Source organism: Emys orbicularis, chromosome 7, assembly GCF_028017835.1.
Source record: "Emys orbicularis isolate rEmyOrb1 chromosome 7, rEmyOrb1.hap1, whole genome shotgun sequence".
Lineage (NCBI taxonomy): Eukaryota > Metazoa > Chordata > Testudines > Emydidae > Emys > Emys orbicularis.
This window is the reverse complement of record NC_088689.1, coordinates 123,146,395-123,165,618: the sequence shown is the minus strand read 5'-3', so window position 1 is coordinate 123,165,618 and position 19,224 is coordinate 123,146,395. Positions and strand designations below refer to the sequence as shown.

The window sequence follows — 19,224 nt, the reverse complement described above, 5'->3', positions numbered from 1 at the left end:
GGTTTCCTTCATCCTACTTTTTACAATAATTTCCAAAACACTCGGCAGAAAGGCAACATCAGCTGAATCTCCCATTGTGTTTCTTGTAGTTCCAGTTAAGTTTGCAATATTATACCCTTTACTATTATCATCATCTGCATTCCAAATGCACCTACAGACTCCAACCAACCTCACCGATCCACTTTGCCAGACACAGTACAGACACATAGGCAGAGACAGTCCCTGCTGCCGTGACCAGCTTACAATCTAAACAGACACGACACAGTGGGATGAAAGGGACCTGACATTCAAGGAAAAGATTGAGAACTGAGGCTTGGAGGAATTGCAAAACTCCTATTGACTTCAACAGGGCCAGTATTTCACCCAGAGAGGTTAAATGACTTGTGATAATTGAGCCTACAAATTTACCCTCACTGCGCGCGCCACTGTAAAAAGTGAATGAAAGTTCATAACATGTCACAATAACCAATAACAATAAATGTTGATGGGAGGAGATGGAAAAGGGAGTCCGAAAAACTGAATTAGTCCAAACAAAAAGACACCTGATATAACTCAAGGACTGGGTTAAGATCCAGTCTGGTAAACAAAGTGCAGAACCAAAAATCAATTAACCAAAATTGTTGTGTTGGAAATTAGGTCTATTTGGTGGACAAAATAATGAGGGGATGCGCTATTCCACCATTGCTGACTAAAAGAAGAGAAGAAGGGAGTTTCCTTAACATGAGTACCACCCCCGTCATCTCCTGAGGTGCTGGGATCAGAATGACAAAGGCTCAATGATGTTACAGTTACTCCTGGGGGAATTCTGCATCACTGCACGTGCGCAGAATTCATGTCCCCCGCAGATTTATTTGCTTCCCCGCAGAAAAATTGCTGCTTCCTTTTGCTTCCCCGTCAGAAGTAAGAGCAGTCATGTATCCCTACCTGGCAGCGCAGGCAGGTCGGCTTGGACACCCAGAGCAGCTGGTAGAAAGGTAAATCACCGCAGGGGGTGGGGGGAGAAGATGGGCAGTCATGTGTGTGAGAGCGAGTGACACACTGTCTCTCTCGCGTGCTATTGCGGCATGCTCAGCGTGGAGGGGCAGAGCTTTGGGGTGTTTCTGATGAGGTAGGAGTGGGGCAGGCTCTGTCCCCTCAGGCAGAGCAGAATGCAAACTCCTGTGGGAATTTTGTGTCACTGCACAATTTTGCAGAAATTAACGTGCGCACAGGATTTCCTTTCCCCCACAGAAATGGGCTACAGTACTTCTAGCTGCCACTAGGGGCCACTGGATCCAGCAGAGCCCAGCTCACGCATAGAAGACACTGCTGGGGGGAGGGGGAGGGGGAGGGAGAGGGAGCTAGAGGGTTCCTGGCAGCTGCAGTTCCCAGTATGCCCTGAGGGGAGGAGAGGGTGAGGCACAGGAAACTCCATGCAAGCCTGGGACCAAGCATCAGGCTGTTTCTCCCTCTGGGTCCCTGGGCTCTGGGGAGAGAGGGGGCAGAGAAACAGAAACTGGGATGCCGTAAGGGTTTCTTTAACTCTCTGTTCCTAGGGAAAAGTGTGTGTGTGTGTGTGTGTGTGTGTGTGTGTGTGTGTGTGTGTGTGTGTGTGTGTGTGTGTGTGTGTGTGTGTGTGTGTGTGTGTGTGTGTGTCTCCTTTTCCATCTTATTTCTTCTCTTTCCTATCCTTCTCTTTTGGCCTTCAGTCTAATCAGAGACTGGCTTAGCTGCCCAAGACTGTATATTTTGCAACGCTTCTCTGAGTCGGTGACCAGAGAGGCCACTAAAAGCAATGTCCCAAACAACCCAATGCTGGTACAAGTTTGCCAGGTCTCAGAGTGGCTGATGAGACCCTGTGCAGTGCCTGTGGTTTTCCAGCAGCGAGGTTGCAGGTGAGACTCAACACCAGAAATAGAAAATGTAGCTTCTATCTTCACTGCTTCTTTTCTTTCCCTTTTTGTGTGTGTCTTGTTTTATCTTCCAGGAAACGGAATCAGACTTTAACAATACGAGCTCCAGCTCATCCCAACTCACTTCTCCTTTCCCCAGAAAGGACAGGTATTACCATCTCAAAGACTGTCAAACAAGCCATTTTTCCTTACAAAACCTCTCTCCAGTTAAAGGGAAAGGAAACCTAGGATGTGGTTTAAACAAAAGCCTAAATTCCTACTTTACATTTGAAATGCAACAATGCTTTTTCCATCTTTTCTGTATCTTTAATAAAAGGTTTAAATGATTTTTAATGGTATTTTTGCTATGGTACTAAGCAGCCCTGAGGTCTCTATATATCAAACCCTGAACCTTGTTTAAAATGGTTTAATGCTGGACAGTGACAGGGTCATGTTAAAACTTTTGACCTTTTGGGCCAAATTAAATTAAAGCAACAGGTCACCCGGGAAGCCTGTAGCAGAGCCAGGAATCAAATCGGAATCGTCTGAGTTCCAGTCCAAGGCCCTCAAACCTTCTTTCTTCCCCAGTACTGTCTTCACTAGAAATACTGGGCACATTAATGACTGGGTGACTCCGGCGGCACACCTCACAAGGGTGTCACGGGTGCCAGCCACCATCCATGAAATAAAACTTGCTCCCCCTCATGTTCCATTGCTACCATGCTCAGTTCATTCAGATGAATGCTGAAGATGAGCTTCCTTTCCATTCTGGCTGAAGATTTTGACTTATCAAACAGCTCCAGGCTCCAGCCACACCAGCCTTCTAGTGCAACAGAAGAAACTGCTTCCATCCCCTTCATATTTGCATGAGCCTGCTCTTTTACAGCTTTTTCCTTTTTTGAAAAAAAGAGCTCAAACGGTTATAAAAAAATAGATCAGGCAAAGAGGAAAAAAAAACCCTGCTTGGTTAGGACTTTGGTCAATGAGATGTGAGGCTGTATCATTTATTGCAGATAGCTTGCTTATAAAAAATGACGCTGTCAATGTAAAATGAATAAAATAAGTCGGTATTTTCACAAGCTTTTCCCAATGGCTTTAGAATAAGGTCACCTTGATATTGTGGGAAAGAGCAGGATTTCAGCCTCGCGCTACACAGATTGATACACTGTAGTGGCCATTTGTATGTTAAATGAGATTCAATCATTCAGAAAGCCTACCTTCCTTTGAGAAAGAACAGGGTTTTTTTTTCCCGGATCCTGAAACACGATATGCGAAAGCTACGCATTAATCAGTTAATCTGTAATTTTTTCTGGCTCCCTACAATACACAAATCTATTCACATACGATCACATTCCACAAGGCAAAAGTGCACATTCGTGGAAAACTACACCAGAGGCTATATTTCACATTATAAAAAGACCAAATTAATTTTGAATTACTCCCTAGTGGTAGCATACCCACGCATCCAAAGTGAAATCTTTGTCAAAATCTATCCTACGTGTACTAAGCGCCTATTGTTATTTAAAACGAATAAACACTACAGAAAATAGGAACACTGTTTTTTCCTCCTATTTCTGCTCATAAAAAAATTTCCTGCAGAGAACTCTGTCTTTGTAAAGGGATCCTATTGTTAAATGGAGTTGCCTTTCGCACCTTAGTACTTGGAGAGCCAGGACTTCACATTGTGGCTACATTTGTATTTGGTAGCAGTGTAATAAAACACAAACACTGAATAAAACATTAAGGCATAGAAGGAGCTAAGTGGAACAAAGGGCTAAAGCATATTGTGCACTAACCATGTCTGATCCATGGAAATACAAAGGGCTCACAATTCTAATTAGTAAAATGCACAGTTATGACTTAGATCATTAGACAGAGCCTCCTGCCTGTCTGCTATTCTGTATTATCGGAGCTCGTTTTTAGCATTGCAGGGCCCTCTAGTGGAACTGAAAAGCTGCTGGCAAGTACACTTTGACTAAAGCACCTCCAGCTTGGAACGACGACCATCCATCCACGTACATGAAAACGTCATGGGGAGAACCACAGCAGTAGGGTTCTTGCCGGAAAGCTGCATTGTTGGTGGCATGCATTGCATGGCTGCATTTTTTGGAATCTAAGGTGTTGTTCAAACAAACACACAGGGTGAAGTCCAGGCGCCAGTGAAGTCAAATGAGAGTTTTGCCATTGACTTCAATGGGAGCAGGATTTCACCCATGAAGTGGACAGTCCTCGTGGCTGTGAAAAGCTGTGGCTGGGCTGAACTGTTGTCTTGAGTCTGCAGCAAGAAAGCCTGAAACAAAAACGTGATCAAGAGAGGAGAACGTCCCTCACTGATCTTACTAGGAAGATAAATTTGAATTACAGTTTTAGTGACAATGACATTCCAAGTTCATAGGAACGAGAAGGAATCTCAGCAGAGCAAACAACGTTAGACATATGCACTGAAACACAAATTGCAGTTTTGTGCCTAAGGAATGACTCTCTGTTTTTTGCCCTTCTGGTTACAAAGATTTCATTTGTTCTGCAGGCTGCCACTATGCTCCCTAATCCACCCCAACAACATCCAGTCCCTCACACACACACACACACACACACTTCACTCTTTCAGACTCTTACTGTGCTGCTACACTACTCTTGCCCCTGCTTCTGATCAGATTCCCAATACCATACCCCACTTTACTTATGTAATATTTCCCCACCACCACACACACACCCATTAACTCCTCACAGCAGTTAGGCTGTCAGCTGTAGTAGGCGGTTATCCTGTACTCGACTAACCACTAGAGAGGGGGACAGTGTATTTCACTAGCTTTTGCCAGGCTGATGACTGTTTCTTCAGCTTTGGTTTGTGGAACAGAAGAAGGGTTTGTTAAAGATCGGATTTTCCAGACATTCTCTTCTGGTGCTGCAGACAGTCTGCCAGTCCATCAACGGTAGCTCTTCACTCTCTGCCCATACACATACAACACTTGCACACAGTGAATGACAGGAGATTTTCCCGGATGGCGGACGATGGACTTAATTTGATGGTCCCACTGCTAGGCGGAGCTAACATCTCCCAGGAAAGCACTGCAAGAAGCGGGGAAGCACGTTTGAAAAAGACACTTCTTTCCCTAAGCCCAGCAAGCAAGGAGGGAAAGCAGCAGCAGGGAGAGGCTTTGTTTTCGGTGTCAAATGCACTCCTGTATTATTCATTAAGATTGTTTTTATACAAACTGAGCTGGTACAGATATCTGTCTTCCCTATTCAAGCATCGCTTAAAGAATGCAAAGTAGAACACTGGTGGAATCCCGGAAAATGATCATCAATATGGGTGCAATCCTGCCCCGTCAGAGTTTGCAAATGAAAGCTGGCCCTTGCATTCACTATAAATCGCGGTTCCTTTGTAAACCATACAGAGCAGGGCTCTGCTTTAAGGAGTCGCTAGAGAAGGTTGCGGGCTTCAAAGCACGGATTTTTCCATTGCCCTCTGACGGGATGTCACCAAGTGAAGAGGGATGGAACTGACAATATAGGAGGGTTTTCCTCCACATCATCATTCTGAGCCACTGCTTTCCACTCTTGAGCCCACTCCCCACCCTGCAGAGCCGTGCATGTCCCACGCTTCCATAGCCGAAGGGCCAGTGACGAGCAGCCATTACTGCCGTACTTAACCTGTACAAACCCTATACGTTGTACCCTGTGTACTCAAGAGCAGACTCTCGAGAGGGAGTGAACTCCATCTAAGGCACAGAAGTCATTCTGACTGTAGGCGCCAACTCCGTGGGTGCTCCGGGGCTGGAGCACCCATGAGGAAAAATTGGTGAGTGCTCTGCACCCACCGGCAGCTTCCCACCCTGCCACAGCTCACCTCTGCCTCCTCCCAGAGTGTGCCGCTGCATCCTGCTTCTCCCCCTTCCCTCCCAGCGCTTGCACCGCAAAACACCTGTTTCGCGCGCCAAGCCTGGGAGGAGGAGGAGGAATGCAGCGCGCTTGGGGGAGGAGGCAGGGCCAGGGCGGGGATTTGGGGAGGGGTCCAATAGGGGCAGGGAAGGGCGGAGTTAGGGCGGGGACTTTGGGGCAGGAGTGGAGTCGGGGCAGGGGCGGGGCCAGGGGCGCAAGCACCCACTGGCGCAGAAAAAAGTTGATGCCTGTGATTCTGACCATCCCTTTGTTTGGTGGCAAGGACCAGGAGGCCCCAAGCACCCCAGTAGGTCATTGACCAGGGATCCAGCAAGGCACCAACTTATCTCTACCAACCACTGCCTTCCCCTGTGTTGGATTGCATCTATGCAGTGGTAGCGAGGCATCAAGGCTAACAGTCAAGTTCTTGTTTAAAATCACGAAGAGCTGAGCAAATTCAAACCCAATATTGGAGCTGGGGCAAAGCAGCAAGATTCAGTCAGATTTTCACCCTGTTCTAAATAGCAAGGATTTGGTTTGGTGTATTATAAAAATAGGGCCCTTTGCAAAATTTGGATCCAGATTCAAAGTCACACGTCCCCCTTGCCCAGATCTGTGGGTCTGATCCTGATCCATCTCTAGACAAAACCTCCTTCACATTCTGTAACCAAACCAGTATCCAGTCACCTGTCATTCCAAAAATCCAATTTTTGGGGGGTGGGAGTAGGTGTGCGGGGGGAGAAAGAGATGGAAGCAGGACCACAGCCCTTCCCCCTTTTATGGGGCGGGTACATGGACATAGCTGACAAGTTAGAATGAGGTGTCTGAAAATGGGCCATCTTGATTATCACAACAAAAAAGTTTTTTGTTTTTTTTCCCTCCTGCTGATAATAGCTCATCTTAATTAATTAGCCTCTTGGAGTTGGTATGGCTACTTCCACCTTTTCATGTTCTCTGTATGTATATATATCTCCTTACTAGATGTTCCATTCTATGCATTTGAAGAAGTGGGCTGTAGCCCACGAAAGCTTATGCTCAAATAAATTTGTTCGTCTCTAAGGTGCCACAAGTACTCCTGTTCTTTTTGCGGATACAGACTAACACGGCTGCTACTCTGAAACCACCTAAAAAGTATGTAGTTCAGAGATGGTCTAGGTCCACTGGGTCCTCTTCTTGACAAATTCGTGTTGGCTATTCCTTAGAACTCTATTATCCTCTAGGTGCTTACAAATTGATTATTGCAACAAATTACAAAACAGCTTTGCAGAAGTAGCAGTGGCAGATAGCCCTGCTCCTAACAAGTGGCTCAAACTATGAACCCTTCTCTCTGGCATTCACAACCCAATCGATTCTAAATTGGTATTAAATACATGCATTTGGCTGGGTAAGAACAAGCCAAGTATTATTTAGTCACAGTATCCAACCACTTGGAAGCAGACCCAGGTTGGGAGCATTTCAGGTAGCTATCGTAGCAAAGGAATAAGGCATAGCGTGAAGAAAGCCAAAGCTACTCAGTTGGCTTGTGACAGAGGCAGCACACCCACAAAAATAAAGAAATAATTGCCCTGCAAATCTTGCCTATAAGTTGTCTGTTACCTGAGAAAGTATTTATTCCACACATTCTAACTTGTCATCTATGACTGCTAAACAAAGATGGAAATGATACCTTTGTTATACTAAAAGTGGCCTCACCCCATTCCAGCACAGTATAGGAATGATATTTCTTCCTGTTCAGTGCTTATTTACCACTGTTTTAAAGCATGTTTTCGAAATGTATGTCAAACAGCTTACACTATTTTAAATTACAAATGAACCCAAACCTCTACGTTGGGGTCAAGATCAGGATCTCAGATCTCTAGTTTTAATGCATTGTATCTTGACGGTCTGTTCTGTGTTGCCGCCTTCCAGTAGTGTAGTGCCTAGATCCTTTTTGTCAGACAAGATGTTTCAGGGCACCTCCACTTTGACAGCATTCTGCTGATTGCTGGCTTCTTACGGATAGAGTCACTCCTGTGTATTGGTGAGACAGCTGTCGAACTTCGTACTCTTTATGGCCCAGACCAACACCAGTGAGGTCAATGGGAGTCTTTCCTTGCATCAGGGTCTTAAAAGAGAAAAAAAACTAGCAGGGTTTTCCAGCTTGAATCCTACCAGCCCCTGGCATTAGGGGTTAATCAACTTCCTCAGTAATACTGGTATTTGGATCTACGTTTTCACAAGTGATCAATGCTTTGGGGACTTGAGACACTTTAAGGGGCCTGATTTTCAGGGGTGGATGCTCAGCACTTTCTGAAAAATCAGGCCCTTTTAAGGTGTTTCAAACTGGGCACCCAAAACCACTAGTCTCTTTTGAAAAGCTAGGCCCTAGGGGATACTATGAACATGCTGTATTGCTACCCGTTCAGTGGGCATAAGCATTTCTCAGAACATGTGCAACCTCTCCTTCTGGAGGCTACCAAGACCAAGCTCTGTCCACTCCTGTTAAAGTGAAATTACACCTCTACCTCGATAGAACGCTGTCCTCGGGAGCCAAAAAATCTTACCGCGTTATAGGTGAAACCGCGTTATATTGAACTTGCTTTGATCCACCGGAGCACACAGCCCCGCCCCCCCGGAGCACTGCTTTACCGCGTTACATCCGAATTTGTGTTATATCGGGGTAGAGGTGTATTGTTAAAGGGATACTGTGAACATTACTACCTACTGGCAAAAGGTTCCTCTTACACTATCACTTTTAAAAAACACTGGTGCTGTTTTGGGGCTGGAGGGAGAAGGTACAAACTCCTCAGAAGTTGCTGAAACTAAAGAACAGCTCTTTGGGAGCAGAATGTCAGGAAGGAAGGTCTAATCTGTGAGTCTCTTATCGTCGATCATTCCTGGTATACAGTGAACTTGAACACAGAACACTGACGGTGTTCAGTTAGTAAGCAAAACAGTGCCGTTTTAACTTTGGCTCAGATTTCCATTGTAATGTCACTCTAGTGAGACATATTTCTTATCTCCCCATGTCAACGACACACTGCAGCTGTTTGACTAAGGGAGGAAGGAAGATTTCTGCATTGTGATGAAAGCTTGAATTTGTTCTTATGCCCTTTGAGTGCCTCCAGGGTTAACACTTTCTCCCAGCCACTTTGAAAGCAACCTATTGACAGCAGATGTTTTCCTAGATCTCCACCCAAGAATTGGGTCATTAATTCTGTACTAAGAGATAAGTATAATCGCTTAAATATACAGCCTTATATAAAACAAAGGTCAAATTCCAGTTGAAAGGGAGCTCTGCCTGAGTACGCACCACAGATTTTGGCCTAATTTATCATAAGAAGCAAAAGTTTAAGAGTCTCTTAGTTGTATGCATCTTGGACCTACCCAAGAGTGATCCACTAAAGCAGATTTATGTAATTTTCAAGTAGGTTGTTTATACTCTACAATAGCTGCTTGATACGGAGAGAAAAATTTTTTGTCAACTCAAAATATGCAATTAAGTATTCTGACATGTAAAGTGAAAAGAATACCATCATTTGTACTGTTTCATAAACACCCATCATGCATACACATAATAGATGTTCTCTTCCTGTCACAGGTATTTCCCTTGGGATTGTATGTAAAGTGCAGTTTAAAAGGCATGAAAAAAACTAATTTTTACAAGGCTGTGATTGAATTCTTGGTTGAATGACAACATCTATAGAAGCGTGTTTTCCGACTGATAATTTTGTTGCATTCAAGAAAGAAAATTCAACTGTGGTGTCGGATCAGGAACCCGCTGCTCAGAAATTACCGTTTTCAGGAAAGGCCACACTCAATTGTCTGCATCCAGTCCTCCCTCGGTCAACGTGCAATTGTCTGTAACCAATCTTTCCCCTGTAATGTGTGACTCGAGTCGAGTCATTTCCACAGAGGAGGAAAGGGGCTATCTGGGAGACAAGGGTAGCACTAGATCATCCTCTGGTGTTCAATTGACTGGAGTAGTGCTGAAACTTTTTAGCCATGTGCAGAACGTTTTACAGTGTATCTTACCTAATTAGAATGTCATCTATCAGTTGGTGCAAGCAGCAGCAACCAAGCTCTTCCAGCACATGTACTACCAAGCTATCACTTCCGTTTCAGATCAGATTTACATCAAACTATACATATTAGGCCACAGCCTCAGGTAGTATAAATCAGTTCATTCCTACTGACGTGACTGGAGCTATGTCAGTTTTCCCCAGCAAATATCTGTCCTAAAATAACTAATGTTTACCGTTTCTTTGCTGTTTAATTTCCCATAAATCCTACTACTCAAGGCATCAAAGTGAGCCTGAGACCTTTTCTGTGCAACAGAAAGGTTAAATTGCAATAGCTCATGAATCAATCAGTGCGCTCAATGTTTTCAAGTTGCAAAAGCAGTGCCAGGTAACACATAGCAGCCTGATAAAGATGATTCACAATGTTGGAGAACCCCAAGTGATAACTGGGTAGCAGCTGAATGTTAGTTATAGTACAAATCCAAGTTAGTGCTTTGTGCAACTCTTCAAGATGCAACAATGCTGATTAGCATGAGCATGTAGACAAATACAGCAGCTGTATGGAGTTCATATAGGACCCTGGTTGCTGGAACTTTTTTTAAATAGAGAAGGGGTTTTGGCAAGACCACAGGGATCCTTTAGCTTCCACCTGGACAAGTCACGGGAGGAGGCTAGGAAGAACATCAACATATTGTTTCACCTGAAAGATGGAACCTCTAACAAATGAAGCTCCACTTTCTAGTACTGAACAGCAGAGTTAGTTAGGGTGACCAGATGTCCTGATTTTATAGGGACAGTCCCAATATTTGGGGCTTTTTCTTATATAGGCTGCTATTACCCCCCACCCTCTGTCCTGATTTTCACACTTGCTGTCTGGTCACCCTAGAGTTAGCACTGGGAATGAGCCCAAGTCTGGGCATCAGACTTGAGGTTCTCATCTAGAGAGAGAAGAGTGCTACCATCTGACATTGCAAGAAAACAACTTCCTCTTCGGATTCAATCATATCTTTTCACTGTTTGCCTCAATATCCATGCTAGGGAAATGGATAATATCCAGTAAGGATTAATTTAACAAGAAGGGTATGGGTAATTTAATGGAAGGACTGACTCAGGTAGCACTATGGGCCTGATCCAATGGGAATCTTTCCATTGATAAGGGCCTACATTAAGAGGAGGAAGTTAAAGCTATACTTCAGAACAGAAACAATAGGAATAACTCTTTAAGATTTAAAAAAGAAAAGGAAAATGATAAGAACAAGTCCCAAAAATCTTAGCAGCTGTGAAGTTGCTCCAAAACTGCCTTGTGAACGGCACTACATAAAATTACAACAACTCTTTTTTGCTGTTATTTTAACCTTTTGCACTGATTATAACACATTGTCAACAGCTTCATCAATTATCCATGGCTAAAAAGTGGACTCTAACATTCTGCAAGTGTTATTAATTGGTCTCAGTGGCATGTAATGAGTTTAAAAGCTCCTACCTGTGTGCCCTCGGGGATGGTGGCTAGAGGCGGACAACAATTTACAGCACACCATTAACACATAGACCAGAAAGAGCCAGTGAGATAGAAGCATTGATTTGGCACAGAATCTCATCCTGTAGGCAGAAAAGAAAGCAGCTGAGTGAAAGAACAATATAACTAGGGAACAGTGTAAAAATGCTGCTGGGAAGAGGAAAGCTGAAAAGACGCTGACGAGTGACTGAAATGGTTTATTACCAGGTAATACTGACAAAAATCAAATTCACACTTGGGTTGGGATCAATTCCTTGCCAAGTGTGTTTCGTAATTAGAAGCGCTGCAGTGGTGATTGACACACCCATGCAGGTTCTTATGTGACTTCATTAGGTCCTGTGAATCTGAGGTTTAAAAGTAAGAACCTTGCACGTTCACCTACTCAAAGCAACATTCGATTTAAATACAGACAGACTGAATGTCACTTTGAGCAGGTGAGGGTCTTAAACTGGACCCAGCTCAGATTCAGAAACAGAACAGGAAAATCCCTCTAATAATTTTCAGGACAGATTTTCAAAACAAAGCTCAGCTCCTATTTAGGCACCTAAGTGAAGTCGCTGGGTTTTTACAATGGCTCAACATACAACAGCTCCCACTGAGAATAATGGGGGCTGCTGGGGGCTGAGCCCAGATGGAAATCTGGCTGCAATCTGCTTTGTGAGCATTGCCTACCACATCAAGGTGTTGGGGAACTGCTCCTCTCAGCACTGCTGCAATATAAAGGGCAGATTCCCGTATTCTCATTCATGCGGAGTAGCAACTCATTCCACAGCTCATTCCATGGAAATCAATGGGACTATTCGAGGAGTAAGAAACATTACCATGTAAGGGTGGCAGAATCAGGCCCAGTGGAAGGCAGCGTTAGAGCTCAGGTCTTCCCGGCTTTCATTGCTCTGCCATGGCTTCCACAGTAGCATGCATCATGTGGAAAGGTAATGTGATCATTTTCTTAAATTGAATTATGATGATGTATTATTTATACAAAGTACCCAAGAGTGCGCTTTGCACTTGTACCCTTAGATTCCATCTTTTCAGCAAATGCTGTATGCGAGAATGTCTCAAACTAATTAAAAATAGTTTATGGATGTGCATAAATTGAACTAAATGCTGTTTTCATAGCAGCGACTCCTGATCTGCAGTTAACCAGCATGCTGGGATTTGGAAATGTCTACCTTGAGCATTCTTATTGATACCAAAACACCACTCTCAAAAAATGAACAAAACAAAACTATATGGTACACCTCTACCCCCATATAACGCTGTCCTCGGGAGCCAAAAAATCTTACTGTGTTATAGGTGAAACCGCGTTATATCGAACTTGCTTTGATCCGCCGGAGTGCGCAGCACCCCCCCCCCCCCCCGGAGCCCTGCTTTACCGCGTTATATCCGAAGTCATGTTATATCGGGGTAGAGGTGTACTTTTTTTTTTGGCAGATTTCAGTTCAGCTTTCCTGATGCAATTGCAAGGGCACTTGCTGGTTTGATTATAAAGTACCTCAAACTGTTAGGCTAATCAGATCGTGCAAGTGGGTGAACATTCTGAACGTTTACAAAAAATATAAAGAGGAGACCTCACAAAATGTTCACCTCTACCGTAACGTCTCCAGGAAGCATTTCCATTCGATTTTAAACATTTAAAAGACGTACACACCATCAAAAACCAGATCTCATGTTTTCTCATTTAGAACGGCTTGCCTCTTTTTCCTTTCCTGCATTATAAAGTGCTTTCCTTCTCCGCTTGTTCATTAGTGGCAATATTGGTACTGCCCAAACAGCTCACAGGAGCACTTTGTAATATCACAAACTATCAGGCTAAGAGCCTGTTGTAAATATATTTTAGCAACACCCATTATCTTATGATTGAGAAAAAAATACATTGGTGAAGAAAACAGCCACATGGGTGCATGTTCAGGGGACCTTGCAGCGTCTTTGTTGTACGATGACTATTTAAAAAGTAAATGGTGGCTATTGATTTAAGAAAATGATGTGGTACTTAAAGCAGCCAGACAGGATTTTAAAATCTTCTTGGAAGGAAAGGAGATGTCTGCCTATCATAAGCAACTACCTGCCTCTAGAAGCCAGTGTGTGGTTACCCTGTGCAAACAAAACTGTAAAGGGGGAAAACCACAAAGGGCCTGAATCCCATTTACACTGCTACAATGGTGTAAAGGAGGATCAGACACGCAAAATGGAGGCTCACAGTGGGCCATGCACTGGAAGTACTCCACAGGTGGAACTCATTCAGGACTGGGCCAGCTGTTAACTTGGAGGAGCTCCATTTCAGCAGATCAGTCTGGGCTTGAGTCACCTCTCACTTAAACCAGTCCGAATCCAGCAACTCCATTAAATCTGTTGTAAGGGGGATTAGCAATGGTTTCGGCTAGGACCTGATCCTGGTTGAAGTCTATGGCAATCAGGAAAACAAAAAACAAAAAAAACCCCAACAACCAACCTACCCAGCTAGGCTTTGGAATCCGCTTACTTCTGCCAAGATGACTATGGGCCAGTTCCTTCTCTCATTTATCCCCATAGTCTTCGAAGGGGAATCACGGCCTAACCGAGAGCAGAATTTCACCTTAATACTTCCCTTGCTTCACATGCCCCTGAATGCACGATCTGGAGCCCATGATTAACACAGAGTTTAGTAATGCACACAAAAAATACAGCTTGGATATATGCTGTTATTCTTGGCATCAACATCACTCAATTGTTCTGAGCATAAATGTTGGAAGCAGACCAAACTATCTGCCGCGAACCCAATTCAGACCTCAGTTTCCCTGGTGTAAATCTGAAGGAACACTCCTGAAGCCAGTGGTGTTCCTTCAGATACACAGCAGTGGAATTGAAAGCAGAGTTAGACCCTTAGAATTTAAACATTTGGAGCCTGATTTTCAGAACTGCTGGGCACCCACAACTCCAGGTGAAGTTAAGGGGAGCCTCCAACATCTGAAAATCAGGCACAAGGAGGCAGATTTTTGAAAATTTTTAATACCTCATTTGGACAGCTAAATAATGTTCAAAAGTGCTCTGGGTCCGGCAGCTGCCATTGTTCTTACTGAGGGAGGAGGCCGATTCTCCATTGTTCTCAATAGAAGCTGATGGGTGATGAGCACTTTTGAAAACCTAGCCCTTATTTAGGTGCTTAAATGGAAGTTGAGCTCTTTTAAAAATCTGGCTCCAATTAGGAGTGCTGGACTCTGCTGAAAATCTGGCCCCAGCAACCTGCCACGTTTTCGGCAGTGCAGGGAGGAGCAGTTTGCTTCCCATGGTGCCATGCAATTACCCTCTAAAAAAGGCAACAGTTCTTAAATGTACTGATCTAGAGAGAGGAGCCTGGGCTGTAGGTGTGAATATGGAACCCCTGCAAAGGTCAGAGGAGTGAATCCAGGATTTCAGTTCACGGCCCTCTCGACCAATATTAGACAAACTCATTCACTAATGCTTGGCCTACACATAGTTTCTGTACCAATATAACTATTTTCTTTAGGGAGTTGGTTTTTTACTAATATAGTTGTACTGGTACAACCCGTACTATGGATGCAATTATACTGGTATAAAAGACACCTTATACCAGTATAGCTTATTCCAATTATCATTTAGAAACAGCTGTACCAATAGAAAGCACCTTTAGACTGGTATAAATGCATTGACACTGGGGGTGTTGTACCAATTTAACTATACCTGTGTAGTTAAAGCACTACAACCTTTGCATGAAGAAGAAAATGACTAAGGTGTTGTCTACAACTCACTAGTGTAAAGATAGCAATTTTTTTCTTTTAAAAGAAAAAAAAACTGAAGTTAGATGGACACTGTGTAATAGGAGGTGAGCATTTCACCACATTTAGCAGCAGGTGATGTCAGCGGGATAACTTTCTCAAAAATGTTACATTTGCATACATTCATTCGCCTGTTCCCTCGGACAGATTTAAATGGGCATTACTGCTAACCAGAACGGCAAATCTTCATTGCCAATTCTAAAGATAAAAAGTTGTCTTACCTTGGGGACTTTGCAAGAATTTTGTTCCAGTCAAACACAATTATTTCAGTGCGATTTTCACAGTTATTCCAAATTCCCATTTGCAGCTACAAACAAGCATTTCTGCATTTCAGAAATTTTCCTTCACTCTGGGGACCTGCAGAGGAAACCAGATTAGACAGCAATTAGAGTTTGGAATGGTGATGTTTAATAGATTTCTGTCAACAAAATCATTGCTTTACAGTGCCATCTACAGTGCAATGAGTGTCAAAAGGCAGCAAAGTATTGGAGAGCTAGTTAAACTGTTTTCAAGTATACAGAGAAAACATCACCAGGCAGTTTTGAAAGATCATTGGATTAACTCTATGCAGAGATCATTCCATTCAAAAATAATAAATGTGGTGAATACAGTATTTGATCATATACATAGTGACTTATAACCATAAGGCTGCCCAGCCACCAAGCAAGTTCTAGGGATTGGGAATGGCTCCACACCCCACTGGGACCTAGGAATGGCATTATGATCCCATGATCACCTGAAACATTATCTGCTTCCTGTCCTGCCAATAAGGTTTGGATCAGGCCCTTTGACTTCAGTCTCTTATTCCATCAGGTAAACACGAAGGGGCAGATTCGCCGTCCCACCTAAGCATTGCAGAAAGCCATTTGTTCTCTCCCTGTTCCTCAGCCACCTGGCCCCAGTGCAAGAGAGAGCTGCTCCATGCAGCTGTAACTTATATGCAGGCGTAACAGAGCTCCATTCTGCTGGGCCACCTCCCCACCCACCCATTGTCATGCCCGCTCCTCCCACTTACGATGTGGGTGGGGCCGGTGCAGGATGCAGAGAAGACTTCCCCAGCACAGGGGGAATTCTCCCCGGGCTATTGGAGCCCCACACGTTCAGATGCATTTCAGGAATTACTCAAACCTCTGGTGCCTGCAGAATTGGGCTGGAAATCTCATTAAAAAGGCTTTCTTGGAAAATTTCCTGGTGCGTTTGGTGTCCAGTTGAAACAGAAATACCATAAGAACTACAGTATTTCCACATCTGGCCAAATCCCAGCTGTTCAGAGACAGCATCACACATCCATACCCCCACCCCAGTTCAGTTTCAGGGTGGGGAGTGGTAGGAGATGGGGGGGGAGTAAGCACCCCCCATTTACTGAAACCAAGTTGCAATTATGACAACCTTGCACATTCCCAGTTTGAATTAACTGCAACATTAGTAGCGTCACCCTGGATCTAAAGAACAGAGATTCCGCCGGATCGCATAGGGCTGCATTTTGACAATGGATCACATTATTCGCTGGGTCTGCTATTGGGACTAGTCGCTGACAGTCACCAGATCTCGTGCGGATAAGTGTGTGTTTTTCCAGAAGCTGCATTTTCAAGAAATTGTTCTGCAGAGAAACTCTAATAGCTTTATTGACATGTGTTCCATAAAATAATGAGCTGAAAATTTCATCTCATAAAAATTCAAGTCCCTTTGCTTTTATTGTTTATATTTGTTCTCTCTCCTACCCCGGGCTCAACTTGACCTTCCACTATCAGAAATATGACACGGTGTGTAATTTATCAGTGCCCATAATAATGTGCTCTTTGCCTACTGAGTGATCAAAATGACCTTTTCTTATTTTCTACCACCACTTTTCTTCTTTTGCTACGCAATGGGAACAATTAGGAATTTGCTTTTAAGAAATACAAAATTACACCCTTCCTTTGGAGGGCATAGCATCTCTGGGGTCATTAAAGCATGTTAGCAGGTGCCTTTCAGTGGCTGATGCTCAGAGCAGGAAAGCCCATAGTTTGCAATGCTTATCCTTTGCTGTTCAGTTTGCAGTCAGAAAAAACAGAGAAATCGTTGGACTTAAAGTAATATCAGGATAACAAGCTACAAATTAATCACTTTCTTCCTCTCCCTTGTTTGACCAGCATGGAGAATATTAGCATGTGCCTGCATCCATACAATGCAGTAACTCTATTCAAAAAAAGATTTTAGTAGAGTGGCATCTGAAGACAAAGATCTATTGTCTTTATTAATAATTTCTTCTATAAATACGAGTGAAGAAAAAATAAACTTATCTCAAAGTTTTATTTAAAACGAAATTCAGGGATTTTTTTTTAAAATACGAGAGAGAATGACGGACGTGTTTTGTGTCCAATACATGTTTGTCCATTTCAAATTAGACAGATATATATTTTACATTGCCCTTTCAGAAACCAATACAACACAATACTACTTAGTTTTTAGGTCATACCTGTTTCCTACTCAAATTTATTATCTTTATTTTATAATATCCTGAAGGTTTGTCTAGAAGCAAATACAAATGTTATTGCTCTGTGTTTACTTTACTGATTAAAGAAAAACAAAGTATGGGTTATTCCAATTTGCAGTCACTAGATAGAGAAAGACCGATGACACTGCCACTAGCATAATTCAAGGCTTCCCCATGCTATCTGGATGCAAAACTTCTTGAAAGAATGGGGTTGTTTGTGGGGACGGGATTGCCACAATCCAATCATGGGGCTGAGACTAGCTGCTTCATGTCAATAAGAGAAAATAGGAAAAAAAAAAATCTCACCTGATTAGGTTAAAAGAAATTCCAAGATTTTAGTCCCGAAACTGGGTTTTGTGCCTGTTTTCCATATAAGTAATGTTCCCCTGGGCAGATTTTAATGCTGGTTCTTGCATCACCCAGCGGGTGTGGCAATACTTTCAGCAGCAGAACAATTGCTTGTTTACAGATTGCACAAACAATACAATCACTCCTGACCTTCTGAGTGAAGATCTCTCCTGGGGAAGTCTGGATTTCTCATGCAGCCAGTCCCCAGCGCCAGGGGCAGGTAATGATACTCTCATTGGTCAGTTACAGGCTCCGAGCCTGATCCTGGAAGGTAGCGAACTGCTTAACAGCAACTGGCCTCTATGGGCCAGACCCTTTACTTCACTGGAGATGTGCTTCGCAATAACTGGCCCATGAGCATTGTGGGGGCTCAATACTAGTAGGTGGCACTCTGCAATTTGCAGGATTGGCCCCATAATAACAGGGACCCTGATACTGCAAACCCTTACTTATGCAAGTAACTCTGAAGGGCTCTTTAGGGACCCCAATTCTGCCATCCCTGGGCACCCTTTCAATGGGGTTTTCAGATGCATAAGTAATGCAAGATTATGCCCTTATTCATTAACCCAATTTCAAAACCTAACTTAATATGGAAACCGTAAAGCTCTCTCATGTTACATGGAAAATGAGAAGTCCATTTAATCTCTGTCTCCTCATGCTCTATAATGGTACTACAGACCCCAATGACACCTCACTGTCCTGAACAACATGGTACGAGACAACAGGTGTCTAACAATTCATTCTTTTTTAGCCTACCCAGTAAAATCAAGGTGATTTGTTGTTCTCTGTACAGAATAAGTATTCCATCCATCAAGAATTCGACAAGCAACCTTTTTTCTTAGATGCATATTGACAGCAATTTAAATATTGTTTCACAGAACTTAAGGTTTTTACTTCCATGTATGTTATTGTCATGTTAATAAATACTTAAATAAGAACACAAGAAAGGCCATACCGGGTCAGACCTAAGGTCCACCTAGCCCAGTATCCTGTCTTCTGACCATGGCCAATGCCAGATGCTTCAGAGGGAATGAACAGAACAGGGCAATCATCAAGTGATCCATCCCCTGTTGCCCATTCCCAGCATTTGGCAGTCAGAGGCTTAGGGACACCAGAGCTTGGGTTTGTATCCTTTACCATCTTGGCTAATAGCCTTTGATGGACCTATCCTCCATGAACTTATCTAATTCTTATATTAAGCTTCCATTTACAATGACATTGAAACAGATTACGCAACCGTTATTCATGTTGGTGAGCACTTACTTACATGAGTAGTTCCACTCAAGTCAATGGGACTGTTCACATGAGCAAAAGCTTACCAGCATGAGCAAAGGCTGAATAAGATAGGCTTTTG

General features: G+C 43.4%; 1 protein-coding gene across 1 annotated transcript in view; it reads right to left on the bottom strand.

Moving 5' to 3' along the window:
- TAFA4 (TAFA chemokine like family member 4) overlaps window positions 1-15,347 on the bottom strand; it is a 70,145-nt gene extending 54,798 nt beyond the window's left edge. The window contains exons 1-2 of the mRNA XM_065408269.1: window positions 15,268-15,347; window positions 11,238-11,353 (exon numbers count right to left, since the gene is read on the bottom strand). Coding sequence (XP_065264341.1) covers window positions 11,238-11,353; window positions 15,268-15,347 — 196 coding nt within the window. The remainder of the gene's footprint in view (window positions 1-11,237; window positions 11,354-15,267) is intronic.
- Between the last annotated feature and the right edge of the window lie 3,877 nt (window positions 15,348-19,224).